The sequence below is a fragment of the Boleophthalmus pectinirostris genome, unplaced genomic scaffold (assembly GCF_026225935.1).
Source record: "Boleophthalmus pectinirostris isolate CB_2022bp ecotype Guang Dong unplaced genomic scaffold, ASM2622593v1 HiC_scaffold_18, whole genome shotgun sequence".
Taxonomy (NCBI): Eukaryota; Metazoa; Chordata; class Actinopteri; order Gobiiformes; family Gobiidae; genus Boleophthalmus; species Boleophthalmus pectinirostris.
Genome location: NW_026571133.1, coordinates 29,909,247 through 29,937,234, shown reverse-complemented (window position 1 = coordinate 29,937,234; position 27,988 = coordinate 29,909,247). Strand labels below are relative to the sequence as shown.

At 41.1% G+C, this 27,988-nt stretch overlaps 4 protein-coding genes across 5 annotated transcripts; 1 reads left to right on the top strand and 3 right to left on the bottom strand.

Moving 5' to 3' along the window:
- The first annotated feature begins 233 nt into the window (after window positions 1–233).
- LOC110160595 (prosaposin-like) lies at window positions 234–4,988 on the top strand. Its single transcript, XM_020925270.2, has 9 exons — window positions 234–371; window positions 473–522; window positions 1,121–1,195; window positions 1,898–2,026; window positions 2,121–2,234; window positions 2,297–2,377; window positions 2,451–2,634; window positions 2,758–2,816; window positions 2,904–4,988. Exons 1-9 carry the CDS (start codon window positions 320–322, stop codon window positions 2,952–2,954), a joined length of 795 nt encoding a protein of 264 aa, XP_020780929.1. The 5' UTR covers window positions 234–319; the 3' UTR covers window positions 2,955–4,988.
- Window position 4,989: 1 nt separating this feature from the next.
- mat2aa (methionine adenosyltransferase II, alpha a) lies at window positions 4,990–10,124 on the bottom strand. Its single transcript, XM_020925222.2, has 9 exons — window positions 9,784–10,124; window positions 8,617–8,694; window positions 8,374–8,496; window positions 8,117–8,229; window positions 7,894–8,037; window positions 7,519–7,737; window positions 7,263–7,445; window positions 6,842–6,975; window positions 4,990–6,750 (listed from the first exon to the last, which is right to left on the bottom strand). The coding sequence occupies exons 1-9, from the start codon at window positions 9,875–9,877 to the stop codon at window positions 6,648–6,650; spliced, it is 1,191 nt and encodes a 396-aa protein (XP_020780881.1). The 5' UTR covers window positions 9,878–10,124; the 3' UTR covers window positions 4,990–6,647.
- Window positions 10,125–10,822: 698 nt separating this feature from the next.
- LOC110160654 (phosphatidylinositol 4,5-bisphosphate 5-phosphatase A) lies at window positions 10,823–17,358 on the bottom strand. Its single transcript, XM_020925329.2, has 13 exons — window positions 17,082–17,358; window positions 15,745–16,243; window positions 14,847–14,954; window positions 14,574–14,682; window positions 13,938–14,054; window positions 13,048–13,223; window positions 12,817–12,928; window positions 12,589–12,698; window positions 12,296–12,506; window positions 12,078–12,215; window positions 11,901–11,966; window positions 11,724–11,828; window positions 10,823–11,642 (listed from the first exon to the last, which is right to left on the bottom strand). Exons 2-13 carry the CDS (start codon window positions 16,098–16,100, stop codon window positions 11,211–11,213), a joined length of 2,040 nt encoding a protein of 679 aa, XP_020780988.2. The 5' UTR covers window positions 16,101–16,243; window positions 17,082–17,358; the 3' UTR covers window positions 10,823–11,210.
- Window positions 17,359–24,441: 7,083 nt separating this feature from the next.
- On the bottom strand, window positions 24,442–27,722 carry smtna (smoothelin a). Of its 2 annotated transcripts, XM_020925271.2 has the most exons (8): window positions 27,276–27,722; window positions 26,592–26,683; window positions 26,296–26,371; window positions 26,113–26,220; window positions 25,997–26,036; window positions 25,571–25,679; window positions 25,300–25,451; window positions 24,442–25,206 (listed from the first exon to the last, which is right to left on the bottom strand). In XM_020925271.2, the coding sequence occupies exons 2-8, from the start codon at window positions 26,679–26,681 to the stop codon at window positions 25,059–25,061; spliced, it is 723 nt and encodes a 240-aa protein (XP_020780930.1). In that variant the 5' UTR covers window positions 26,682–26,683; window positions 27,276–27,722; the 3' UTR covers window positions 24,442–25,058. The 2 variants fall into 2 exon arrangements, with proteins under 2 accessions (XP_020780930.1, XP_055009734.1); XM_055153759.1 differs by lacking the exon at window positions 27,276–27,722 and having other exon boundaries at window positions 26,592–26,931.
- Window positions 27,723–27,988: the final 266 nt, after the last annotated feature.

Genomic DNA, 27,988 nt, shown 5'->3' with positions numbered 1-27,988 from the left:
TATATAAAATATTACTCTGCTTTTATCTAAGCATTAAATTGTTTCTTTATTAGAGTGAGTTTGATCATTTGAACACAAATGAAAACCTTTTATTTGGATGCATTATTTCAAAGTACAATTCTTTTGCTCATGCAGTTTATTCAAATGAGGACTAGGAACTGGTGTGCACTATAAGCTGATACTGAGGGGGTGTTATCAGCCTGGCCTGTGTTGGTGGGGGCTCTGTGGGGTGAACCAGGTTATATATAAACCACCACACGAGCACATTCACCATTTAGCATCAGTCAAATTTTTACACTGACTCCCAAAAAATTTCAACATGGCCTCTCTTCCACTGGCTCTGCTCCTTCTAGCCAGCCTCCAGACCTTTGGTAAGACACAGCACAGATGTGACAGATAACATGAATGTAATATTATTTGTATACTGCTCCATTAGTTATTATTACATTTGGAATGACAATATTTTCCACAGATCCGATTGTGGTTGTTAACGGTTTACAACTGGACAGTGGTTCAACTGAGGTGAGTAACAATTTGCAATGCATTTTTACTTAATAGCAAATACTGTTTTTTGAGCTTGGTTGGGATATTTGCAATGGTGAAATGTGTCACTTAAAACAGCATGAATCCCCCTCCTCCTTTTGTCCTGGTTTTCATGTTATCTTTATACCCACAATTCCACAAAATAACATTTGGAGAATGCCATAAGGTTCTGATTAATTTCAGAGACGGGAACAATGTTAGGGCCTTAACCATAAAGTTCCTAAAAAAACGGAAGTTCAAAGCTGATCAAACCTTTATATATCCTTAATTGACAGTAGCATTAAAAACAAAGTGAAATTGTTTATCAGAGGTGTTGTGAAATGAGTTTTCAGATTCTAAAATAGGCTCAGCCAGGATAGTGACACTACATTTTCATAAGAACAACAGGAAAATCCACAAAGTCCTGATTATTTACATCAATAAAGTATTTATATGTCTATCTATTTATCTACACCCTATTTCACTAGCCAGTATACAAAATCAGCACACTAAATGTAGACTTTATACCTGCTGCCTGTATAGACGGTAGTGATGTCATCAGATTTCCAGCATTATCAAGTGTTTTATTTTCTTGTAGATTGGAGACGTGTGTAAAGACTGCACAAACATATTTGAACTCCTGGCTGACATGCTTTCCAGTAAGGAGCTTCAGGTGAGCAGTGAGCACCATAACACATTCCTGAGGCCTGCTGATAACATTATTACGAAAGTCTAGGTTCAAGAATATTAACTGGGTTGTATTTGTCAAATAACACTGTTATCTGAATACATTCTTTTGGTTGAAAAGTTACTTCTTGTTTTGAGGGCAGGCAGTCTCACTTAAGAGAGGAACTTCTTTTTTTATAGTTCTTTAGCCACTTCCCATTTCTCTGAATCACAAAAAGTGAAATGAAAGTATTGGCTCTCACCTAGCCCTAAAATATTGTTTTGCAGATGTTTTGGGTGTTACTTGGTCATAGAACATAGATAAAAGATACACATACACAAGATACACATACACAAGATAACTAAACTCAGGCTACTCATTATCATTTTTACAATCCTTAAATGCTAGGCTTATAGATATCAAGGCCACAGTGTGTGTTGTAACAGAAATTCCAGTTTAAGGGTGCATGGGCCTGGTTATGGTCCAGAATATAGTTTGGTTCTGTTCTAGTCCTCATTGGTACGTGTGAATGTGTCCTATAACCACAAGGAGGGAAGGCACAAATTCCAGGGTACTTGTCGAGGGTTCAAACCCAGACACTAGCAATATTCAGAATGTCTCTGCCACTCTTTACGATCATTTCACTTTTAAATATGATTATGCTGAATGATTAATCCACTTTGCTTGTTTACACTATGTTATGCTCAGAAAAAGATTGTAGAAAGTGTGGATGCTCTGTGTGAGCACCTGCCCGGACCAAAGACCACTGTGAAGCTCTGCAAAGAGGAAGTGGAGAAGATGCTTCCTATAGCAATTCACTTCATCATTGGAGCAATTGTGAGTGCAGACATGATACTGACTGTAAAAATACTGACTGAAATATTGTCATAAGTTAAATATAAAGATAAGTATTAGAAACTTTTACTTTTAGAAGCCAGCTGAAATGTGTAAACTACTGGGCCTTTGCCAATCCTGTGACAAACAACTAAAAATGCTAAACTACTTTGCCAATGAAGCACTGGAGAATGCAATAACAAGGCAAAATGTAAGAACAGCAAAATCAATACTTTGGGTTGGACAGCTCATATTAACAGGTCTTTGCTGTAGGCTCCACAGAAGAACCTATGCTCTCTTTGCCTTTTTATTATGAAGACACTGGAGGGTTTACTGCCAAAGCAAAGGACGGAGGCAAGTTATCACAAAAATAAATATATTTGTTGAGCACATAGATTGGTTTTACTGCATCCTAGTACCATTTTAGGATGCTGTGATCCATCTAATGGAGGACATCTGTCACATCCTTCCCCCGTTATATCAGCGCCAATGCGAGGACATTGTTGGCAAGTTCAGTAAAACCATAATAGATGCTATCCTGAGCTACGCCACTCCACGCTCCATCTGTGAGCTGCTCCACCTGTGCAAAGGCCAAGAAGGAACATTACTGGGTTTGTTTATACCTCTCAAGATTATACAATATATACTTTTATGAGACCTTATTTGTCAGCTTCTGCTTTTGCATCTTGATCATAGATTTAGCTAAATGTAATCTTCATTTTTTCTTCTGTTAGACCCTTGCACTGTGGAAGAATACAGGTGCAGAGACTTCAGCAACGCTCTCAGATGTGGAGTAAGTAAAAACCTAGAAAACAGATTTAATGACACTATTGTTCCAAGTAAAGGTTATTTGCTCTAAATGTGAATGTACTACTTACAGACCCTGTTCTACTGCCAGAAGTTTGCTTGGAAGACTCTGAACACCATTTGAAAAATGTACATTTATACAGTCGTGGATAAAATTGTTGGTACCCCTCTGGCAATGAAAGAAAAATCAACAATCATCTCTGAAATAACTTGAATCTAATAAAAGCAATAATAAATTAAAAATTACAGAAAATTGTCCAACAAAAATCAAACATTGCTTTTCACCTGTGGTTCAACAGAATTATTAGAAAAAACAAAATAATGAAACTGGCCAGGTCTAAAATGATAGTACCCTTAACTTAATATTTTTGAGGCAAACTCTGCAAACAAACGATTTCAGTCACTGTCAATGAGTCTTCTGCACTGGTCAACAGGTATTTTGACCCATTTCTCATGAACAAACTGTTCTTGTTGTCTCAGGTTTGAAGGATGCCTTCTCCAGACAGCATGTTTCAGCGTCTTTCACAGATGTTCAGTAGAATTGAGATCTGGGCCCATAGAAGAACACTCCAGAACAATCTAATGTTTTGTTCTTAGCCATTCTTGAGTGTTTTAGCTGTGTGTTTTGGGTCATTATCCCGTTGAAAGATCCATGACCTACAACCGAGACCAAGCTTTCTGACACAAGGCAACACATTTTGGTCCAAAATACCTTGATAGTTTTGAGATTTTGTTGTACCTTGCACAGATTCAAGATTCAAGACACCCTGTGCCAGATGCAGCAAAACTGCCCCAGAACATGACCAAGCCTCCTCCATGCTTCACAGTAGGGACAGTGTTGTTTTCTTGGTCTGCTTCATTTTTGTGTCTGTGAACATAGAGCTGATGTGCCTTGCCAAAGAGCTTCAGTTTTGTCTCATCTGTCCAAAGAACATTCTCCCAGAAGCTTTGTGACTTGTCAATATGCACTGTGACAAATTCCAGTCTCACCTTTTTATGATTACTTTCAGCAGTGGTGTCCTCACATGAAGTCCACTTTGGCTCAAAGAGTGACTGATGGTGTGATCTGACACTGATGTAATTTGCCCATCGAGTTCACATTTAATTTGTTTGTAGGTTGTTCTGGGCTCTTTGGTTGCATTCGTATGATCCATCTCTTAATTTTTGTCATAAATTTTCCTTTTGCAGCCGCGTCCAGGGAGGTTGGCTACAGTCCTGTGGACCTTAAACTTCTGAATAATGTGTAACTGTAATCACAGGAACATCAAACTGCTTGTAGATGATCTTATTGTCTTTATCTTTATCCTGCTTGTCTATTATTTTCTTTCTAGTCTCCTGACACAGTTCTCTTCTTCTCTTTCTCTGGTCCATGTTCAGTGTTGTCTCCATCATGTCTCCAAACAGCACAATGACACACGTCTCCCTTTAAACAGGCAGACTGACTGAATACAAGTTTGAAGACACCTGCGATGCAGATTAGAGGACACACTGAAGTTTAACATGTCCCTATTGTCCAAGTATTTACAATCTTTTCTAGGGGTACCATCATTTTTGTCCAGGACAGTTTCATTATTTGTTTTTTATTTTTTTAATAATTCTGTTGAACAACAATTCAAAAACAGTGTCTGGTTTTCACTGGTCATTTGTCAGGATTTTTTTTTATTTATTATTGCTTTTCTTAGTTTAAAGTTATTTCAGTAAAAATTGTAGATTTTTCTTTCATTACCAGAGGGGTACCAACAATTTTATCTACGACTGTACGTGTACAACATTTGGCATTTTATCTTATCAGACTGACATTCGTATGATCTTTCAGGATCCTATGGCAAATTATTATGAGAGCCCCATGTTCTAAGAAATCGAACAAATGTATTTTAGCTAGATATAATTGATCACATTGTTACATGTGTTAAATGCACTTAAATGACAAAAATTCTATCAGTAAGCCATCAGTACTGAAATTATGGAGAACCACAGCATCTTCATGATACATGTTTGATAACAATTAGGTGTATCAATGTGCAGGAACAGGGCTTTAATAAACTTTAAAAACAACTTAATTGCAGATGACTTTGACAATCAAGTTAAGTGTACTTTTATAGATCAATACTTTAAAATACTGCATATTATTAATAATAAATCAACATACATTACATAAGTACATGCAAGAGTGCAGTTTATTCAAGAGGTTTTCAGAAAAGTCACTTTACAGGATTATTCCAAAGGTAATTTAGCTACAACATGAGCAAAAATACTTTGCGGACAAGGGCTTTCAGAAACAGAAAAGGCACTTTTCAACATTTGACGGTCCACTTCAACTAATAAAATCAAAAGTTGCCCGCACACAGACTCGTGTAAACTAGCTGTTTTCTCTGTACAACACCAGCATATTGATGATCCTGTGTGGGTAAGTAACAGGCAACTGCTTAAAACCTAGATTTGGGAAAATTGACCTTCATTCAAACTCGAGACAGTTTAATGTAAAATGCTCTGAGCAACACCAAGGTGGTCCTAGAGCTTCTCTGTAGTACACTCCAGAATCCACAACGGGGAGCCAGAGATCTAAGCATTGGCCCACATTTGCATTATAAATAGTTAGCATAAAAACAATTACAGTGCCACCTAGGAACAACATGAAAGACCACTTCAAAGACAATTTGACCATAGTACACAAAACAATCAATTAACGATTGATTCAGAAGTGTCCACCTGTAGTGGAACAACAGAATAGTTAAAAGAAATACATAGTTTTGGAGCAAATTCTTGCTGCCACATTTACAGCACCATGTACTGTCTTTTTAAAAGGTCAACATGTTCCTAGACTTGGAACTACATATGTACTAGGTTTGTAAAAAGAAGAGTGCAATATCACCCGATTGTAAAATAACAACTACAATGTTAAAGCTACATATAGAGAAATAGGAGTGTGCATTTTTACATTCACTACTAAAGTAACCTTGTCCCCACTGCACCACAACACCATCGTGTAGGTGCAGTTTGTATAACGGCTAAACTTTCCTTCACATGCAGTATTCTATTCAAGTCAAACATTAGAAACATGGTCTTAAAGCTCCCATCCCCTCATCCAGATAGCATCTAGTGACGTTATGTGAAAATGCAACAGAGCTGGGTCAGCCATTCCAATTACAAATGGTAGCTTTAAACTGAGGGATGGATAGTTTCTCTGTAGTTACACTCACACAGATTCCAAGGATAGGCAAATACATAACTTCAATTGGTCAGTAGGCTAGTGACATCAAACATTCACAGGGTTAATAAATGAAACTTCAATAAAAAAAAACTGCTCCCATAACGTGCAGCTCAACAAAACCATATTATTAGCAGCTTCTGACTTCTCTGTAAAACGTCAGAAAGATATGGTCTGAAGAGTCAGCTCAGAATGGTTTTGACTCAAGTTTTATCTCACTGAGCACACTATCAAAATTTTAAGGTCAGGTTCAAAAGTTGTGCCACTAAAATTTTGCTAACAGAAAGAGGCGCTGCATTTGTTGTGGTAAACTGAAAATCACTAATATAAATACTGTGCCAAAATGCAAGTTACAGTGTCGCTAATACTTAAATAAATATGACAAAACAATACATGTTCATTATATGAAAGGCTTGTGATACATTCTTGGCCTTTAAATCCTAATTACATGTATAACATGACATACAAGACGTAAATAATTAAGCTATGATTCTACCTGTATTTAGAGACTCTTGTGATTGGTCTTCGCTTTGAGAAAGAAAAAAAAAAAAAAAAGTAGAGTAAACATGAAAGAGAAGGAGAGAGTAATGCACCCTTAAATGACACAAGTTAGAATTTGAGCTTCTTGGGCACCTCCCATGGAAAGAGATCCCGTCCAAAATGGCCATATGCTGCAGTCTCCTGGTAGATTGGCTTCTTTAGGTCAAGGTCTCTGTACAGATAGACATAACAGTTTAAATGCATTTAATTCTCACTGGATATCTCAGTTTATCATAAAAACAATCCCAAATACCCTAACACACCTAACAATAATTCCCGGGCGCAGGTCAAAATTGTTAGTCACAATATCCAGGAGCTCGCGTTCACTCTTCTGAGATGTTCCATAGTTAAAGATGGAGACCGACAAAGGATGGGCAACTCCAATGGCATAGGACACCTAAAACACACGTTTGGGAAGTTTCTGGTGGAGATTCAGACAGGTAAAAGCAGGTGTACCCAAACATTTTCATCAACAGCTGCATACAAAGACACAAACAGATGACCAATCAAAGGCCATAGACTAGAAGCCAGGTTAGACCAAACCCCAATAGCAGAACATTTCAGATTTTCAGTTTATAAAAAAGTACCTTTCCTTGCAACAAGAATATCTTTGCAAGAGTTGCAAGACAAATAAAAGGTTTACATTAAAATGTGTGAAGACTTTAAGTTTATAGTATTTCTGACCTGGACTAAGACACGCCTGCAGAGCCCAGCTTTAACCAGGGACTTGGCCACCCAACGAGCAGCATAGGCAGCAGAACGGTCCACTTTTGTGTAGTCCTTTCCAGAAAAAGCTCCACCACCATGGGCCCCCCAACCTCCATATGTATCAACAATGATCTTACGACCAGTCAGTCCAGCATCACCCTGTAAACATGTTCACTGTTCTCAGTCCTATTAAATGATGATATTGTACTCTCTGAATAGGCACCCGTTTTACCTGAGGTCCTCCAATGACAAAGCGTCCACTAGGCTGTAGGTGATAAATTGTTTCATCGTCCAGGTAACCCTTGGGGACCACAGCTTTGACCACCTGCTCCTTCAGAGAGTGGCGCATCTCTTCTAAACTCACAGCCTCATCATGCTGCACTGAAATCACAATGGTATGGACCCGTAATGGCACCATGGCTCCTCGATCTTGCCGGTACTGAACAGTTACCTGACACAAAGTAAACATTCAAACATTTTTAAACTACCAATACGAGAGGAACCAGAATAATGCAATGTGAGTTTTTCCCTTCCACAACAACAATGCTTTGTTTCCATCTTGCTTAATCCACATGACTTCTCACTGCACATTGCCTTCTACCCTCACCTGAGTTTTGGAGTCAGGTCTGAGCCATGGCAGCGTTTGATCTCTGCGCAGCTCTGCCATTTTGGCATTGAGCTTATGAGCCAAGATAATAGTTAACGGCATACACTCATCCGTCTCATCTGTGGCATACCCAAACATTAAGCCCTAAAAAAAGTTAATAGTTAGTTTAAACCATTCTTGATCTCAATGTTAATCACAGGTTCAAAATTAAATTCTTTCTCACCTGGTCACCAGCACCAACATCTTCCTCTCTGCGATCGAGATGAACTCCCTGAGCAATGTCAGGCGACTGCTGTTCCAGTGCCACCAAAACATTACAGGTTTTATAGTCAAACCCTGCAAAAAAGGCAAAATATATTTATTTAAAATATGTGCAATTACTTTAAACACCAAAAATAAAATAAAAAATGTACCAGTTGTATACAATTTACATCCAGAAATACATATATATAAAGTGGTGTCCAATTTCAATTACACTACCTTTCGAGGAATCATCATAGCCAATATGCTTGATGGTCTCACGCACAACTTTCTGATAATCAACACTGGCCCTTGAGGTGATCTCCCCTGCCAACAGGATCATCCCCGTCTTAGCCACAGTCTCTGAAAGATACAATTACAACCACTGTAGGTGATCAATCCTTACAAGGACGAGAGACAAAGCCATTAGGGTTTACATTACCTTAATTTGTTTGTGTGCATTACTATCATTGGCTCACTTACCACAAGCTACTTTGGCATCTGGATCTTGCATAAGATGTGCGTCTAACACAGCATCACTGATTTGATCACATATCTTGTCTGAAAAACAAAAAAAAATTGTCACATTGGGACAAACTGTTAATCATTGTACCATGACCTTTTTAATATGCCGTTGGTGCCCATCATTACGTGAATGAACACAAGTGATAACACAAGTGTAAAACGATTAATACGTTTGTTTAGGACTGTGCAATTAATCACATTTTAATTGACATCTTTGCATTTCTGTTTATAGATATGTAAGGGCATGTGGTCTGGAGTGGAGATCAGATTAAACGAATAGTCCCTTATTAGATAAAAGGCACTGATTTTATATATATTTGTATTTATTTATAGTTTTGACATTTTACCCAGGCCAGTTAAGAAAGGCTTTAGCAGACGTCTAAAGATCGAAACAAGTATCCAGCCAAACTTGAGCCGCAATTTGTAAAATTTTTAACTAACTAAACTGTGCGAAAACCATCTGCTACTTTCCTCCCTCAGTTGAGCCCCTGCAGTAACTATTATTAGGAGTAGTGCTAAGCCTATTATGTGTTGTACAGAGGCTTCCCCATTGCCTCAGAGGACAGTAGTATGAGCCAACGTAAAAAGTATTTTCAATGCTAGACTATATGAACCATGAGTATATCGTGCAAAACACAAACGGGCACTTGGTGTAGACTGGCCACACATGTGCGCGTTCAAGCAAAAGATAGTGCATAGAAATGACTGATGATGTTACTGGTGTAAGCTAGCATAGTTATTTTCTCATAATATAGGTCAAGTACACTGGCCCAGCCATATTCCCAAATTTTACCATTGGTAAATACTTTATATTAGTGTCTGTACTCAAAGGTTAAGAAATAAACCTGTCCTAAAATTATTTAAAATGATATCTTAATGCTAACTTACTGCTAGCCAGTGGTGGCTTGCTACACAAAGCCACGTGGATTTCGTTCCTTATTAAAGCTTTGACGCTTTGAGATGTTTCTAAGAGCGCTAGCTTTAATTAGTTGCTAAAGAATCGACAAAATATTATTTAATGATAGAATAAGCCGAGATATTTGATTAACATGACCTTCGCCCTAAGGCTAACACAGGGAAGGCTAATCACAACACCACAAACTTTCATTTATGACATACACTTACCAGGGTGTCCTTCTCCCACAGATTCAGACGTGAAGAGAAAACAGTCGTCCTCACGCATATAGCTGTTGTGGAAGCCGTTTAGCTGGCCGTTCATTATAGTCACAAGGATTTCTCAGATGCTAACACGCTTTCTGCTTACACAACGTGAACAGCCTTGAATACAGTAGTGTGGCACTGCTTCTTCAAATCTAATATCAGCAGTATTAAAATGACCACACTCCTTTGGTTTTCTGCCCGAATCAGGGAATGGCAGCTGCTCTTAAGACAAACCAATGGTGCCTTCACTGCGCATGGGACAAATAATAAACAAGTAGGATTACCGATAGTACCCTTTGACTGTGTGTGTGTGTGTGTGTATCTATCTATCTATGTATGTATATGTATATATATATATATATATATATATATATATATATATATATCTATATATATATATATATATATATATATATATATATATATATATATATATATATATATATATATATATATACTCAGCAGTGATACAGTGTTACTGAACATAGCATGGTGGCAGTCGGTCCATGGGTGAGACTCACGGACCTATAATAGGATCTTATTATACTTCCATGGTTTCAGAGTCTCACGATATATTATAATTATAGATCCATGGTGAGACTTTAAGTAGTGTAATTCAGGGTCATAGGGATAGGTAATTCAGAGTCATGTTTTGAAATTGAAATATAAAACCAAAATTCTTGAGCTAAATTTGTTTGGACAAAGTCAGTTTTGTATTACAGCAAGGCCAGGTGCCATATCAGGTGCCACAAAGCTGCCAGGTGACAGAAAACAGTGACAGGTGGAGACAAAAAACAGCACCCCAAACCCAACAAACCAACTAAAGTGGGTGTGTCCTTTAGTTGCCTCAAATAGGCTTAATAGACTTTGCCTAACAGTGCCATCCCTCCAGTTCTTTGTGTATTACATATACAGGAAATGACTAGCATTATTATAAATAATATCTATATGTTTGTCTTAATCTATAAATACAGACGCAATCCCAAATTTAATTTCAAAGACACAAAGACAATCATTTTATTTCCTTCTTTTACTTGGGAACCATGAATTGCACAATACTGAGGATTCAGAGTCCTCATCTGATGAAACAAAGTTCATATGAATCCTTAATTGTATATTACACCTTCGCAAGTCCTTTTACTTTGGCTTCACATTCAATATGTATGGTGTGATACAGCTTCTGAGTCTGTAAAAGCACTTTGCTGGTCCAGATCATATTTGTCACAATATGTAGGCCTATTTGTGAATACAGAAATTACAGGAATGTCTTAATCTACTCATCAGTAATGTGCTGCTTCTATTAGCAGTGTGACACAAAGAGACCAGGGTAGAATCTATGTGGGCCTACTGAAAAGTTACAGTTGTATAACCTATTAAGCTGTGTGTCACTCCTATGTATTTGGTTTAAAACCAGTGTGTCTGTTATCCCCTAAGATGGCTGCAACCAAGGCTTCTGGAGCAGACACTCGACTGCCTGGAGATACGGGGCTGCGAGGACTGAGGGGGCTGGCTGCCGGTGATGATATCACATCAGGAGAAACCAGACGTTCCTTTTTAGCTGAAGAACAAGGTGAGCGACTGGGCATCTGGTTGTCCTTTGACAATGGGCTGAGGCTCAGACCTTGCAATGCAGGAAGAGGGTTGGAGGTAAGAGCAGGGACTGCTGGACTGCGGCTGCGTCGAAGACGCTGGTGGTGTTTTCCTGTTTTTGGACTAGGACTGCGGGAGTTTGGAGCCAGCAGTACAAGAGTGCTGTCATCCTCTGAACTGATGTCTGAACTGTCAGATTTCTGCAGGGTTGGGCTGTGGATAGGCATTTTTATCTGTTGAGGGGGGCAAAAAGGTTGAATTTTGATGCATATTATTATTTTACTCCAGTTATTTCTTAAAGATATGTTTTGTACCTGAATGGGTATTGACAACCCAACAATACTGTTCATAGTATTGCTATAATAACCTAGGATGTAGTCACAATCATCCTTTGGTAATTCTTCTTCTGGAAATGTCACCTATAGACAGATATATTTATTTTTATGCCCATTTACAGTTTTAATATTTATGTAAATTTGTTGCATTTAGACCTGTGAGCCATGCTCTCCCTTAGCCCACACATAGGCTTGGTAGTCTTTGTAATGTCTGAACCCAATCTGGGAAAAGAAACAATCGCAAGACACAAGATTATGAGACTCTTGAGTGCAGCAGATGTATCTGTATATTGAATAAAAAATAACATTGACGCAAGTATAATCAAATCTTGCCTTGTAAATTGCCACCCAGTCCCAAGAGCTCCGCTGATAACTTAAAGCTACATTTACTCTCACTGTAGCATCAGATACTTTATTCCACTCTTTGTTTACTTGTAGCTCCACTAGAGGTTTATCCACTCTGAATGGAAACTACGATGAGAACACCAACTTAAGTGAATGCATCACAAATTTAACACATCAAATGAATGGTTGCTAACTTTATAACTTACCTGCAATGAAAACAGGGAAGAAACTGGCTTGTGGTCACTCACAGTGTAACCCATGTGACTGCTGTAGGTGTGCTGTGTCACTTTGGTTGTGCCCCCAAACCAGGATGTTAGACCTCGCTGCAGTGCTGCATTGTGGGAAGGAACAGGAGAGCCAGTACGACGAAGACGCCACAGGATGCGATCAGTCCAGGCAGGTTTTCTCTTCTTTGCACTGGCAAAATTATAGAAGTGTGAGACAGACTGCTCTGAACAATCATCAACAATCAAACATCCCTTACAGCCCTCAAGCTAACCTGGTATCATATGTATTAGTCCCCACATCAAACTTATAAGTGGGTGGAAATTTGAGCAGACCCTCCATGAAGCCATCTAATATAGATTCTGTGTTTTTAGCCATATTCAACTGTAAAGCAAACAGCAAGCAAAAACATTTAATACAGCCAAATTATCCACATAACTTAAATACTGTATTATAGTGCCCTCTGTTGCAGAAAACAAGACACAACAGCAAAGGGCCTCACCTGATCTCGCTCCCACAGAAGAGGCAGTTTATTGCTGTCGATTGCACATTTTACAACATGAATGTCATAATCCTCAATTCTGAAATTCAGATCTCCAAACCAAAATATTACACTGCAAACAGAGACAGTATGTTGTCAGCAGGTACAGATATTACCAAAGCTTAGATAACATTGATTCATTATAGAGCTTATATAGAGTTAAAATATAAGTTAAATTAGTAATGTTCATACTCATGGTCCAGGACACCAGTGGCAGATCCTCCTTCAAACTGTTGCTGCTGGAGGATGCTCTCGAAGTCCTCCATCCTTTGCTCCAAGTTCCTCATGTGCGCTGGCAGGTGACAGTTTAGGAAGCACACTGTGTGGCCGAACACCATCATCCTCGCGCTCACGCCTCCTTTGTTTCCCTGAGTATAGCTCACATGTCAAAATATGTATAGACATTTATGTAGCAATATGAATAATAATGCATTAGTCCTAAATAGCATATTTTATGTTGCTTTTCAACGTTATTAACTATTCGTTGATGCTTCACTCTCAGTAGGGTTATTCAACTTCCATAGCTTAAGTTGTCTTGGGGTAGACAACATGGCTAAGGCTCCTCTAATCACAAGCAATTACTCACTCACACAGCACACTGATATGAAGGCATGGTGTGTATTATAATGTAATAGCATTTGACATCCCATTTACTATTACTTAAGTGATGTGTATATCGAAGAAGCAAATAAAGCTATTTTTGCGTGGAATACATGCTTTTCAAAGAAAAAGTAGCAGGTTTAACATTAATACTTTAAATTAAAAATAGTCATAGCTCTTTTGTCCTTCAACTTTTAGCCATATGAAAAAAAAAAGCCAAACAAAGCTGTGGTTTTAGATCAGAGCTTTACAGAGACAATGTAGTAATAGTGACTGTGGCTTTATTGTAGCAGAGAGGTGAGGAGGTGTGTGGTGGATGAATCAAAAAGACAGGCTTCCTGCTGCTGCACTGACCTCAAAGAGAAGGAGACTGCACCACACACACACACACACACACACACACACACACACACACACACACACATCTATCACCACAGACTTATGCACTGTCCCACAGCGGCTCCTGCATGCACCACACGTACCCAGTATCCTCCCAGTCCTGTCCGTGTGCTCTGGGTCTGTATGCCCCGCAAGAAGGGCAGATGGCAGAATTTAGAGAAGACCAGCAGAAGTACACCCTGCATTCGCTGGGATGCCACCTGGTAATACAGAGAGAAGAGGACATGCACAGTAGGCAAAATCTTCCAGCTAATATAGTCCAGATGAAGCCTAGCTCAAGATCTGGAGATTGGTCCCCTGAACAATGGGTCAAATCCAGAAGAGTAATTTTCATACCAATAAAGCATACAGTATGTACCACAACCTTAACCTTGATCTTGGTTTTACATTTTTCACTGTCAACAGCTATAAATATCTCAGGTGAATGCACTGAAAAATATCTAAAAGTAATTTTGGGAATTTCAGGGACCAATTCTGAGCCTGTTAAGACCCAAGACTCCTGTGTAACTTTATTTTTTAAATTGTATTTAACTTTGTTTATGCTTTTGTATTTGTTTATTGTTGTAAGGCGACCTTGAGTTCCCAGAAAGACGCCTAATAAATAACATGTATTATTATTATTATTATTATTATTATTATTATTATTATTATTATTCCATCTAATGCTAAACATAAATAAGAAGCTGCATGGATTTTAATAATAATGAAAATGAACTCACCAAAACATATCCAAATGGACTTAGTGTGTCCATGCAAAGTTCACTCCAGGGGTCTGAGAAAAGAGCATCCTTCAGCCTCTTGTTGATCATGGAATTGACTTCCTGAAGTCTGGAACATGGCAGCAAATAAAGCTGTGTTTTGACTTAGAATAAATGAGTAACCATCGGAATAATGATGGATAAATGTTAGGGACAAATCAAAAAGAACGCAGATGACTGAGTAGGCACTACAGCTGTCTCCCTGGCACTTGAGAGAGCAGTAGAAAAACTTACCCAATGACAAACATGTCAATGCTTCCATCTGAAACATTTGGTCCAAACAGAGACGTGATGTCATCTGGGGCCACTGCAGATCCCACATTCCATGTGACAATGTACACCCTTTGAGTAGACAGAGGAGTTGCATTATACTGTAGTGTTTACACTATAGGTGAAAGAGGACATAATCTGCTGTAATCCCAGGGGAAGAGCTCTCAGATGTTTTTCTGCATATAGAAAAAATAATAATCAGCTCAGTGCAGCTCACTGATGACTCAGACATTTTGCATGTTGGATAGAAGTTTGTGACACTATGTCATTGAGAGCAAGGTTATTTGATCTGTAAACTGTTTAAATGTGAAAACATAACATAGTCCAGTATTAACACTTAAGATATTTAATATATAAAATGTCAAGTTTTCATTTATTTTATTATGCAAATTATACCAAGTACATAACTGTAAAAGTAATGGTGCAAGTTAGCCATACCAGCTTGTCAAAGCCTGATCCCATCAGATCTCAGAAGCTAAGGCCTGGTTAGTGTTTGGATGGAAGACCGCTGGGAAAATCAGGTGCCACAGTAGGGCACCATCGCAAAAACTGTTGCTGTGCCCTTAGGCAAGGCATGTCACCCACATTGCCTTGTACAAAAGTGGTGTGAGCGGGGGGGACCAATGACCTTGCTTCCTTCAGTATCCTCCCAGTTTTGAAGCTACAAAAGTATCTTACCACCACCGGGTGTGGAGTGAATGAATACTGCTTTGTAAAATGTCTTCCTTTGTAAAATGTCCAAAAAAGTGCTACATAAAACTGATTCATTATTATTATTATTATTTAAGATAAATGACTAAATAGGCTAACATTGATTGCAGGACAGACATACAGCGGAAATGGCAGCAAGTTTGTGACATACCTGAAATCACTGCCTTCATCTGATTTCTCTGGTGACGCTTGGCTCTGCATGGGACTGGGGCTGGGTTCAGAGTTGACCTGAGCAGGGGGCATGGGCAAACTGGGGCTCAGGTGAGACTGGCTGGAGTATGACTGAGGACTGTGAGGACTTTGAAGAGGAACAGTAAATTCAGTCGGAGTACATGAGGGGACATTGATGCTTTGAGGACCTGGAATACACACTGGAATCAAATCAATGTCTAGCAAAGGCTCAGAGATCCGTGTTATGTTTTTATTCCCAAGAGCTGTGGGCCTTGGTCTTCTAATGCTAGACATTTCCGTATGGGCAGTGGATGGGTCTGTGTGCCGGGACTCCATTTGAGTTGCAGGTTTTGTTGCACAGCTGTGGGCTCTGGAGGGTTGAGCTGTGGAGGTAAGTCAGCAAGTTTGATAGGTCTAGTGTGCACAGGGGACTTGAAGGGATTTGAGCAGATTGGCTTCTATGGGACTTGTTCCATAAACTGCAAAACAAACAAATGACTTAACTGAATGTCTAAATAAGAAACACCAGCTTAAGACAGAGCAGGAAACAAAACATTAATACCTATAGATCAGTTGTTCCTAAAGTGAGGGTAGCAAAACAATTGGAAGATGTAATTGTAAAACTTAAAAGCCATTGTAACTGAAAACACTGTTCTTTTGTGACATATAGTGAAATATTACAGTCAACTCCATATATATTATTAAACCTGGCTTTACATGTTTTGCCAGCAAAATATTACTAATGTTAATTACATTTTATTGTGAGGGTCCTGAGTTGGTTGTGTGGTTATTTCGGGGGTCTCAACCTAAAAAGTTTGGGAACTCCTGAAACAATACCAAAGAATGTACTAATGCTGAACTACGTGCTAAGCCAGAAACAAAGGTCAGTGCTAAAATAGGCAATTGAAGTCAAACCATCAGTCAGGTGAGCTGTTTGCAAAAAAGGCAACTCCAGGCCTAATCATTTCGAAAACACCTGTTCAGCTGTAAAGAGGTTATTTTCTCCTTAGTCAAAGATATTAGTTTCACTTAAAAGAAAATCGAAACCACTTTAAATAATTCATCTTTAGTAAATTAAACCTTTGTAAAAGGAGGCACGTGACAACATCCGTGGGCTTGGTTTAACAGAGGTCAAACAGGACCCACAAGCACTGATAATGATTATAGTTATATTAAGTTCTAATTTTGCAGTTTGACCTTTATGTATCGTGTCATTTGTCATTACCTGGCATTTTGTCAGGTTAACCAATTTTTACATACACACAGATGCAGGTGCACGCTTGCTTTAGTCTTCGTATCACTGAACACCTGTCTTACCTCGGACTGTCTTTCTTCTCCAAAGGTGAACCTCTGAGTATTCAACCGCGCACGAGACGACCCTCTTTTGGTGTATATTGGTCCGTCTACAATCCACGGCCCCACACGAAGACAGCGGATGAGTGGCTCAGGACAAGGCAGACGTCTCCGTCACGGTGCGCACGCCAGGGTACGTGAGTGTATGAGTTTAGCCTCATGTCGTTGTTTGCATAGGGTCTGGCTTGATTCCGATTGTCATAGACTTATGCCAGGTCCCGAGCTGCAGCATCCTGCCTGCAGCAGCTCCACACCGGCTCCTGTCACCAGTTTGCTCCGCCTCCTCTTAATGTGTCTCCTCTCCGCGCTCTCCGATAAACACGCGCACCTGCGAGTGGCACAAGTGACTGTGCCCTGTCTGTGACGCATTACAGTGGCACCAGTGCGTCACAGATAGGAACATTGATCAAAGGGTCAATAATTAAATGTGAATTTGGCTGGTTATCAATCTGATGAGTAAGTGGGAGATATAAGCCTAATGCACCAGCTGATGGGGAGAGAGGTTCACAACAAAACAACAGCATTACAGTAACAAAAACAAAGTTAATATAATGTGATCAAAAGCATAAGAAAAAGAAATAGACACAATAATAGACTGTGTAATATTAATTGGTATACTGGTTGGTATTGCTGTGTTTAATAGGCTAGACCAGGGGTCGGCAACCCGCGGCTCCGGAGCCGCATGCGGCTCTTTAGCACACCCCTAGTGGCTCCCTGGAGCTTTTTCAAAAATGAGTGAAAATGGAAAAGGAATGATTTTTTTTGTTGTTGTTTTAATATGGTTTCTTTAGGGGTAAAACCCTCGTTCATCTCTGGTCATGGATCTGATCCATCAGCTGTGTGTGCAAACGCAAACATAGGAAAAGTGTTTCAGCAGAACAAACAGATGAGCTGAAGCGGGGGGTGGTGTCCGGTGCCTCCACCTGAGAAGCGTTTTCCCCGAAAAAAAAAAAAAAAAAAAAAAAAAAAAAAAACACGTGCGCAGACGGACGCTCAGAACAACATATAATGAACCAAACTGGATTCATGCTTCTGTCCGGATGCTTTGCACCACTTCGGAACCAGGCCGCGGTTGAGCGTGGAGGACCGGAGCAGCCCGCCCGGACCTGTAGTCCACAGCGCATTCTCGCTTTTCCCGCACAGAACCAGCGCACACAGGACGACGCGGAACTGCTCGGACCCAGTCCTTTGCACGCTGGTCTTGCTCGCCCCCATCTGGAACCAGGACACGGAGGACGAAACCTCCGGACAATCTGACCAACACTGGACCCCCAGCCCCGTCTTGAGGAGCTGCGCGCTGACTGCTCCCGTGTATTTTGCGCTGCTGCCCGAGCACAGAGCTTCTGCTCTGAGCTGATGTTGCGTAGAAAGTTCTACATGCTGCTATTTTATGAATGCTCCTATGCACGATCAGAAGAAATGCGACTGCTGCTCTGAATACTTCCATCATCGTCGTCAAAGCAACAGGTAAACGTCGGTCTACAGACAGCGCACCGAGTATGAGAGGGTCGCAAAAGGGGTTTGTGTAATCATGAATGCTCATTTTGTATTTGTAGCCTACTTAGTCATTTTAATAGTAGGTTTATATAACTAATACACTGACAGCCTATGTTGCCTTCATATTAGGCTTATATAAGGCTTTTAATTTTTTGCGGCTCCAGGCAGGTATGTTTTTTGTTTTTTTGGGCCAATATGGCTCTTTGAACATTTTGGGTTGCCGACCCCTGGGCTAGACAGAGTGCATGTGCTGTCACAGTTCTGCCTTTTGTTTACTTGTTTTCCCCAATCCAGTCCATTTCTCAGTCTGTTCCGGTCCTCCTTTTGCCACCTCCCTCCTTTCCCTACAGGTGCCGCTCATTCTGTAATCAGCCCAGGCCCAGTCTATATATACTCCCTCTGCTCCCTCAGTCTTTGCCAGATTGTCGACCTGTTAAGACAGACATTCAAGCTCTGAAAACCTGAAACCTGAAACCTGAAATCCCTGTATTCCCTGAATCTGTTCTGTTTGTGACTTCTCCAATTCTGTGTTTCCCTGTTTGTTGTCCCTGTTCCTGAGTTCACTCCCAGTTAATTTCTTACTAGTGTATTTCCCAGTCTTGGAGGATATTTCCGTTCACATTTTATATCATATATTCCTCTGTTATATTTTCAGTCTGAGTTTCCATTATTACATTCCCTGTTATAGGACACTTTCTGTTATTTAAATAAGACTTTGTTTGCCCGAGTACTTGTGTTGCATTTGAGTCCAATTTACCTGCGTGATAGTACAATCTGGCCAGTATGGACTCAGCACACAATGAGATTCCGATGGAGCGGCTTGCCAAACTAGAGGCTAGTTTGGAGCAACAGCAGGTCAGGCTAGCATCTACTGCTTTTGCAGCTCGTCAATCAACCATAGCAAGTGAAGAGAACATTGCTAATTTGACAGCTCAGATCCAGCAACTGGCAGTTACTATTGCCCAGTTAGTTTCTGCTGTTCCTCCCGCTCCAATCACTCCTACACCACAGCCTTCAGTTGAAGTGATTGCACCTGGACCGGTTTCCGAACCCAGAGTAGGCACACCTGAACGTTATCGGGGAGACCCTGAAGGGTGCAATCCATTTTTGACCAACTGTACCATTCTGTTTGCCTTACAACCACACATTCTCCATGGAGAAAGCCAAGGTGGCATTTGCTATTAACCATCTTCCTGAAAGGGCTAGGTTGTGAGGGACTGCTGAGTGGGAGCGTCAGACAGCTGCCTGCACGTCTTTTGACGCCTTTGCAAAAGAACTCCGCAAGGTGTTCGGAGCCACATCCTCTGGACCCGTGCAGCTGGTGGTCTGATGGGGTTGCGACAGGGGGCCCGCTCTGTTGCTGACTACTCAATTGAATTCCGTACCCGGGCCCTTCAAAGCGACTGGAATGTCGCAGCTCAGACCGATGCCTTTCTCCTGGGTCTGAATGACTACATAAAGGATGAGTTGGTTTCTTATGATCTCCCCTCGGATCTAGATTACTTGATAGAACTGGCAACCGAGCTAGATCGTCGAATCAAAGCTCGGCGACAAGAGAGAGGACTGAAACTTTCTAAACGACGACCAATTCCCCATTCACGTCCTGCATTAGATATCAGTCAGTCTGTCAGTCACCCCCCGTCTCCTCATATTGGAGGTTCAGAACCCAGGCAGCTGGGCAGAACCAGTCTTTCTCCTGAAGAGCGATATCGCCGTCGTCAGGAGAATATATGTCTCTATTGTGGGAGGCCTGGCCATGTTGTCTCTAGTCTCTAGCCCAGTAAAAGGGGCAGGCTCATCTGTAAAAAAGGGAGTACTGATGAGTCTATCCTCAACTCCTTCCCCTGTTAAACGCCCCCAGTTTCAAGCTCGTCTACTGCTCAAGAGTGGAACTCACACAGTGACCACTCTAATCGACTCAGGGTCTGACATTTGCCTTATAGATGAGAATCTGGTCCAGCAGTTAAAGATAAATTCTGTCTCTCTCCCAGCACCTGTACCTGCTAATGCTCTGGATGGGAGACTTCTGGGCTCCATAACACACCGCACTGTTCTTGTTCACCTGCTTATGGCCGGCAATCACCATGAGACAATCCAGTTTTACATCTTGAAGACTCCTAAGCACCCCATAATCCTCGGTTTCCCTTGGCTTCTCCGTCACAATCCCCAAATTGATTGGTCTACCGGTTCCATTTCTAGCTGGAGCCAGTCTTGCCACCAGATCTGTCTTAAGCAAGCCATTCCCATAGTACTACCGAGTGACAACACTAGTTCTCTCCCAGATTTAACAGGTGTTCCTGAAGAGTACCATGACCTCAGAGAGGTTTTCAGCAAGACCAAGGCAACATCACTTCCCCCACATCGTCCGTATGACTGTGCCATTGACCTTCTGCCTGGAACTTCTCCCCCACGTGGTCGTATTTACTCCCTCTCTGGACCTGAAAGAGAGGCTATGGAGAAGTATGTCAATGAGTCACTGGCTGCAGGAATCATCCGTCCCTCTTCGTCTCCTGCTGGTGCCGTTTTTTTCTTTGTTGACAAGAAAGACAAGACTCTCAGACCTTGCATAGACTACAGAGGGCTAAACAGTATTACAATCAAGAACCGTTACCCTCTGCCACTCATTTCTTCAGCGTTTGAACTCTTGCAAGATGCTGTAATTTACACTAAACTAGACCTGTGTAATGCTTACCATCTTGTCTGGATTCGTGAGGGGGACGAGTGGAAAACGGCCTTTAACACGCCTACTGGACACTATGAGTATTTGGTCATGCCGTTCGGTCTTACCAACGCCCCCGCTGTGTTCCCAAGCCCTTGTCAATGACGTGACATGCTGAACAAGTATGTCTTTGTTTACCTAGATGACATCCTGATTTTCTCTAAGTCCAAGGAAGAACACATCCATCATGTTCAGTCCGTTTTGCACCGCCTCCTCTCAAACTCACTTTTCGTCAAGGCAGAGAAGTGTGAGTTCCACGCCTCATCAGTTGCCTTTCTGGGGTATATTATTGGTCAGGGGAGTATATCCATGGATCCTGCCAAGGTGGAAGCTGTTTCCTTGTGGCCTGTTCCTGAGTCCCGCAAGATGTTGCAGCGCTTCCTTGGGTTTGCAAACTTTTACAGGCGGTTTATCCGAGGTTACAGTTCAGTTGCTGCTCCACTTACAGCTCTCACCTCCTCTAAGGTACCCTATAAGTGGTCTCCAGAAGCTGATGCGGCCTTCAGGACTCTTAAAACCCTGTTCACCACAGCTCCTATTCTCAGAATGCCAGATCCTGAAAAACAGTTTGTGGTCGAAGTTGATGCCTCTGATGTGGGAGTAGGAGCTGTTTTGTCTCAAAGGGCATCTGACGATTGCAAGCTACATCCATGCGCCTTCTTTTCCCGTCGTCTGGCACCTGCTGAAAGGAATTATGATATTGGTAATCGTGAGCTGCTGGCGGTGAAATTAGCCTTGGAAGAATGGAGACACTGTCTTGAAGGTTGCAAGGTGCCATTCCTGGTCTGGACCGACCACAAGAATCTGGAATACCTTCAGTCGGCTAAGCGCCTCAACTCCCGACAGGCTAGGTGGGCATTGTTTCTGACCAGATTCAACTTTACCCTTTCCTACCGTCCTGGATCACGTAATGCAAAGCCTGATTCCTTGTCCCGCCAATTCTGCACTTCTGATGACCACTCTGCTGAACCTAATACTATTCTTTCCAGCTCCCACATGGTTGCCACTCTCACCTGGGAAGTGGAGGAACGAGTGAAGGCCGCTTTGGAGAACAATCCCGGCCCCAGCACCTGCCCTAACAATCTCCTGTTTGTTCCACAGCACCTCAGATCAGACGTTCTGCAGTGGGCTCACAGTTCTAAGCTCACCTGTCACCCTGGAATCCAGCGAACTAAGGAGGTCCTGCTACAAAGGTTCTGGTGGGGTACCTTGGATGAGGACACCAGAGATTTTGTAAATGCATGTCAGATTTGCAGTCAGTCAAAGTTTACGCACCAAGCACCTGCCGGCCATCTTCTTCCCTTACCTGTTCCCCACTGGCCTTGGTCCCATATATCCCTGGACTTCATCACTGCTTTACTGGTCTCCAGCGGGCACACCACCATCCTGACTGTAGTTGATCGCTTTAGTAAGATGGCCCATTTCATTCCGCTGGCCAAACTCCCTTCTGCCAAGGAGACAGCTGAACTCATGTTGCAGCATGTTTTTCGGCTACACGGACTCCCGACTGATATAGTCTCTGATCGGGGTCCACAGTTCACCTCCATCTTCTGGCGTAAGTTCTGTTTACTTCTAGGAGCCACCGTTAGCCTTTCATCAGGCTACCATCCTCAGTCCAACGCCAGACTGAGAGAATCAACCAGCAGATGGAGACAGTGCTGCGGTGTATGGCCTCCAGGAATCCATCCTCCTGGTCCCAGCAGCTACTCTGGGTCGAGTACTCCCACAACACGCTGAAAAGCTCTGCCACTGGTTTTTCCCCATTTCAATGTGCTTATGGGTACCAGCCACCTATGTCTCAATCCCAGGAGAAAGAGGCGTCATGTCCTTCTGTTCAAGCCTTTATCAAGCGCTGCTACAGAACCTGGAGACAGGCTCGGACTGCCCTTCTTAGCACAGCACAGCACTATTCTGCCGCAGCTAACCAGTCTGTGAGAGCCCTCTTGCTCCTGTTTTGCCGCCACCACCTCTGACACGCCTGATTGATGGGGAACCTGCGTATACAGTGCGTCGCCTCCTGCGCTCCAGACGTCGTGGTCGAGGTCTTCAATACCTGGTTGACTGGGAAGGCTATGGGCCAGAAGAGCGTTCTTGGATGCCTGCCAGCTTTATCTTGGACCCTCTTCTCATTAAGACTTTCCATGAGAAACACCCTGAACAGCCTTCAAAGGGCTCTGGAAGCTCTCGCGATTCTTTCTGCTACCCTAGGTGATCCATCTGGGTACTCTGACCTTTCAGAGGACTTCTGACCCTCCTCCAGGCCCCCTCCTCCCTCCCGTGGTCGGCCTTTTGGTTTTGGGACGTCAGGAGCCGTCCCTTGAGAGGGGGGTTCTGTCACAGTTCTGCCTTTTGTTTACTTGTTTTCCCCAATCCAGTCCATTTCTCAGTCTGTTCCGGTCCTCCTTTTGCCACCTCCCTCCTTTCCCTACAGGTGCTGCTCATTATGTAATCAGCCCAGGCCCAGTCTATATATACTCCCTCTGCTCCCTCAGTCTTTGCCAGATTGTCGACCTGTTAAGACAGACATTCAAGCTCTGAAAACCTGAAACCTGAAATCCCTGTATTCCCTGAATCTGTTCTGTTTGTGACTTCTCCAATTCTGTGTTTCCCTGTTTGTTGTCCCTGTTCCTGAGTTCACTCCCAGTTAATTTCTTACTAGTGTATTTCCCAGTCTTGGAGGATATTTCCGTTCACATTTTATATAATATATTCCTCTGTTATATTTTCAGTCTGAGTTTCCATTATTACATTCCCTGTTATAGGACACTTTCTGTTATTTAAATAAGACTTTGTTTGCCTGAGTACTTGTGTTGCATTTGAGTCCAATTTACATGCGTGATATGTGCATAAAATGTTATTTACTCTCAGTCCTTGACCACCTCACCACATTAGCTTAGACAGACAATAGCATCCATCAGCTAGATAAATATTGCTACCCATCTTGCACGAAACTGCTCACACATAACGGCACTATTAACATGCCCAGATTTTCTGCAGCTCTATTACAGATGTGTAATCTCAGAGGAATGCACTGATCCTAATCGCCAGCTGTCACCAGAAGTCTCTGCTCAGACACACTCACACACTAATGCTACACAATGGGTATATTTATGACATAAGAGAAATCCTTTTTTACATCAGTGATCAGGCTAAAGTAAAATAAAGTACACACGTTACATTAACAAGACAAGCGCTATTTTGTGTAAACAATTGTCATCTCAGGACTCATGACAGTCTTAAAAGATCCACAAATATGGTTCCTAATATACTTGCCAATTTTTGCGCTACTCATATTTTATGAAATTTGGAAGTAATTGGACAATTTGATTCAATATTGTATTGCATATTTAGGCTGCCACATATTGTTTGGTAATTTGACAACATAATAATACATATTTGTTTGCAAAAAGCATTCAAACTGTAGATATATTTAATATATTATTTAAAAACATGTACATTGACTTACAGAAGATGATTAAACCGTTTTATGGCAACTGGCCTGAAGAGGGAAGTTTGTTTTGAATCATGTGTCCCTGCCTGGGCAACACAGGCTCATATTCATGATCATATCTGAACTAGGAGGATAGCCTAAAGGTCACTGTGCAACTGGTGCAATGTAGCAAGAAAAAAGTGATTGTTTAAGAAGGGTCCATCGTGACAAATGCACCTGAAATGCAACATAGGGTGATCTTATTGTTCAGTATATTTGGCAAGTGAATTTTGGTTTATGGCCTCTTCTTGGTTTTGACCAGGCCCTTCTCCACCAGGCAGCGGTAGAACTCCTGTATGTACGTATACACACACTTCCAATCGGGCTCGTGCATCCTCACCAGATCATCGGGGTCCAACAGAGAGGGGCAGCCAGCCAACCTCCTGAGAGACAGGAAAATACAATGAGAAGCAATGTCAAAGCATGGCCGCGGATAACTTCACATTTCCTTGTACTTATAAGGGCAGTAAGCTCACTCGGCAGTGCTGAAGGCAAGTTGGAAGTTGTCCCTGGGTTTGTTTGGGTTGAGAATGGAATACTCAAATGCATCAGGGAAAAAACGGTGGACCAGGGCACAGAAAGCAATGCCATCTTTCCAACTGGAGGAGAAGTTTTGGATGTCCACACCCTGTAGGAAAAAGTCAGTACAAGTGTCTGGGAAGGAGCGGTAAAGGCAAGAATGTAGGGGACATATTATGTTTAGCAGCACAGTAGTAAATCACAAGAGGAGAGTGAGGAAACAATTACCTCATAAGGTTCTGTTTTGGCCCGGCACCAGTCTAGAAGCATTTGTTTGACATTTTTGGCATTGGGAGCAGCTGCAGTGGGACATTTCTGGGGTAAGGCTGCAGAGGGACTAGAATATAGATAAACATATATTTATTTATTATCTTATATTTATTTATTTATTACAATTTAATCATCTATCTGTCCATGGCAGTAGTACCTCCAACTTGATAATGAGTTGTTCTTGCCATTGTCCTCAAATATTAACCTTTCTATAGACTGTCCAAGATATGCTATGTTTTATCCGGTAATCAAAGTCATATGTATAGGTGACCAGTCAGAGCACAGTGAAGTAGCTTACAGTTACAATAAATGTTAAGGGTAAATGTGCATATATATTTCTAATGTAGTGGACACACACACTCTTGTACTGATTGCTGCCCTCACCCTGTTGTCTTGTTGAAGGAAGTAAAAGCTGAAGCTTGCTCTGTAAACAACAAAAAAAGCCATAATTTATATTTCCATATTCCGTACAGTTAAATATTGAAACAAATCAGAATTACTTGTAGACGTTTGCTGGTTAAAGGTGCTTCTCCCTCCTCCAGTTGCAGCAGCTTTACTCTGTTGCTTTAAGTCAGCCTGTCTCTCTCCTCTCTCCTCCTTACGTTTATCTGGGAGAAAAAAACAATAGAATGCAAAGGGATAAAAATACACATACGTATAACTGATATGGAGGACATCTTTACCTATTTTTCTCCTCAGCAGATCCCTTAATGCAGCGCGTATCATACTCCGCTCTTCAAAGTTTTTTGCATTGTCAAGCTGAAAACATACATTGAATTTGAAAACATTAGTGGGAATTTCAGTGGACATTCTGTAGTATGCAATGAATGTAACTGACTTAAACATTAAAAAAAGGAAGTCCTGTGATTGCGGACACTGTGGCTATTAGTTAAATTGAAATTTCTGTTCTGCTGACCAACTTAATTCAAGCATCAGAGACAGATGTTTAATGTTTAGAGAGAATGGTTTATATGCTGACCATTTTGTTTAGTACATCTTCGTCTTCAATTGCTGCAAGTTCCTCCTTGGTCGGTGATCCTAATGAATCACCTGGGTTTTCAGTGGCCATCTCTATGGAATATTAGCAGGTTGATTTAACAATTCTCCATGACATCATTGTGCAATAATTAATAAGGAAATGTAACTTAAGTAACTTATGTAATAGGTACCCAACATCTGCACTCAAGAACTTCAATAAAACAATAGTTTGTATCAGTCTATTCTTCAGTATTAGACAGCCCTAAACTATAGCATTGGAACTTTAATTGCTACTGGCAACTATACCTCAACTATATCTATGGCATTAATCTAAATGTCTCTTATAAAATACTTTCTTCTACTTTGACATTAAAATATTACTGTGGCATTCATCCCTATAAAGACATGTGTTTGTATTACAGGCAAATACTTTTGTTTCACAGCAACACAGAAGGGGCAAAGCATGGACAAATATAGTAATGTCGCAGAAGCCAGTAGGATAAATATGCATTGCATTTGATAACAGTGTGTGACTATGTAGTCAACAGAAGAATGTGCTAAAGCAAGTGCAATACAAGAACAATACAGAATTGAGATCTTTCAAATTGATCACTGATACTTTATTTATGATTATATATATTATATATAATATATTATATTATATTATATATTATTTGTCACTTACCTGTTTTGGAGAATAGTTGATAGACTCGTTACTCTGCTCCTATTTGGGTCTCAGTGCAGAGGGATCCCCTGTATACACTGCACAAGACACATGTTTGCACAGAGGAAAAGTTGATTACAACCAACCAAGACTGGAGATTCTTGGAGGAGGGACAAAGAGGTCCATCTATCGTCTGTTCTCTAAATCCTGGGTCTTAGTTTTTTAGAGGGATCTTCACCCCAGCAAAAGGTGTGTTGATGATTTGTGGCATGTCCACCCTGTGTTACTGATTGCAGCAGTACAGTCATGAAATGACATGAAAGGGTTAAAGAGGCAGAATGTGAGAAGCACTGCCTTATTGAGGCAAAAGCCGATCTGGATATGTATGTTTATAAAATTAAGGAATTCACAGAATGAAAAGCAGATCACAAACCTCTGTCACAATCATTTTAAATAATCACAGTGAAACCGCAAATGAGAAAAACACTCAAACTTGTATTAAGTTTGGTCTAATACAGCATGTAACTGTAAGATAGAGATAGAAAGTGTGACTCCCCCTTGTGGTGAGCAACTAGTAGATGCTCTAAAGCCTTCCATAGATGATAATGAAACAAATTATATAGTTTGTATTTTTCTGGTTATTTTATTGTTTGCAATTTTTTTGTTAGATTAATTCAGACCAATGACACTCTTTGCTACTTTAAATGATGGATCATAATGGATTGGTCTAGACA

Bases quoted from the DNA above. Each gene is read 5' to 3' on its own strand.
- LOC110160595 (XM_020925270.2), top strand. From the start codon at position 320: ATGGCCTCTCTTCCACTGGCTCTGCTCCTTCTAGCCAGCCTCCAGACC. The intron at 372-472 runs GTAAGACACAGC...TATTTTCCACAG, and splicing joins AGCCAGCCTCCAGACCTTTG to ATCCGATTGTGGTTGTTAAC. The intron at 523-1,120 runs GTGAGTAACAAT...ATTTTCTTGTAG, and splicing joins TGGACAGTGGTTCAACTGAG to ATTGGAGACGTGTGTAAAGA.
- mat2aa (XM_020925222.2), bottom strand. From the start codon at position 9,877: ATGAACGGCCAGCTAAACGGCTTCCACAACAGCTATATGCGTGAGGAC. The intron at 8,497-8,616 runs GTAAGTGAGCCA...TGTATCTTTCAG, and splicing joins AGATGCCAAAGTAGCTTGTG to AGACTGTGGCTAAGACGGGG. The intron at 6,976-7,262 runs GTCAGAAATACT...CGTGTGTTTTAG, and splicing joins GCAGGCGTGTCTTAGTCCAG to GTGTCCTATGCCATTGGAGT.
- LOC110160654 (XM_020925329.2), bottom strand. From the start codon at position 16,100: ATGGAGTCCCGGCACACAGACCCATCCACTGCCCATACGGAAATGTCT. The intron at 14,955-15,744 runs GTATGTCACAAA...GTCTACTCAAAG, and splicing joins GATGAAGGCAGTGATTTCAG to GGTGTACATTGTCACATGGA. The intron at 14,055-14,573 runs GTGAGTTCATTT...CTGTATTACCAG, and splicing joins GTCCATTTGGATATGTTTTG to GTGGCATCCCAGCGAATGCA.
- smtna (XM_020925271.2), bottom strand. From the start codon at position 26,681: ATGGCCACTGAAAACCCAGGTGATTCATTAGGATCACCGACCAAGGAG. The intron at 26,221-26,295 runs GTAAAGATGTCC...TTTTTCTCCCAG, and splicing joins TCTGCTGAGGAGAAAAATAG to ATAAACGTAAGGAGGAGAGA. The intron at 25,452-25,570 runs GTAATTGTTTCC...TTTTTCCTACAG, and splicing joins CCAAAACAGAACCTTATGAG to GGTGTGGACATCCAAAACTT.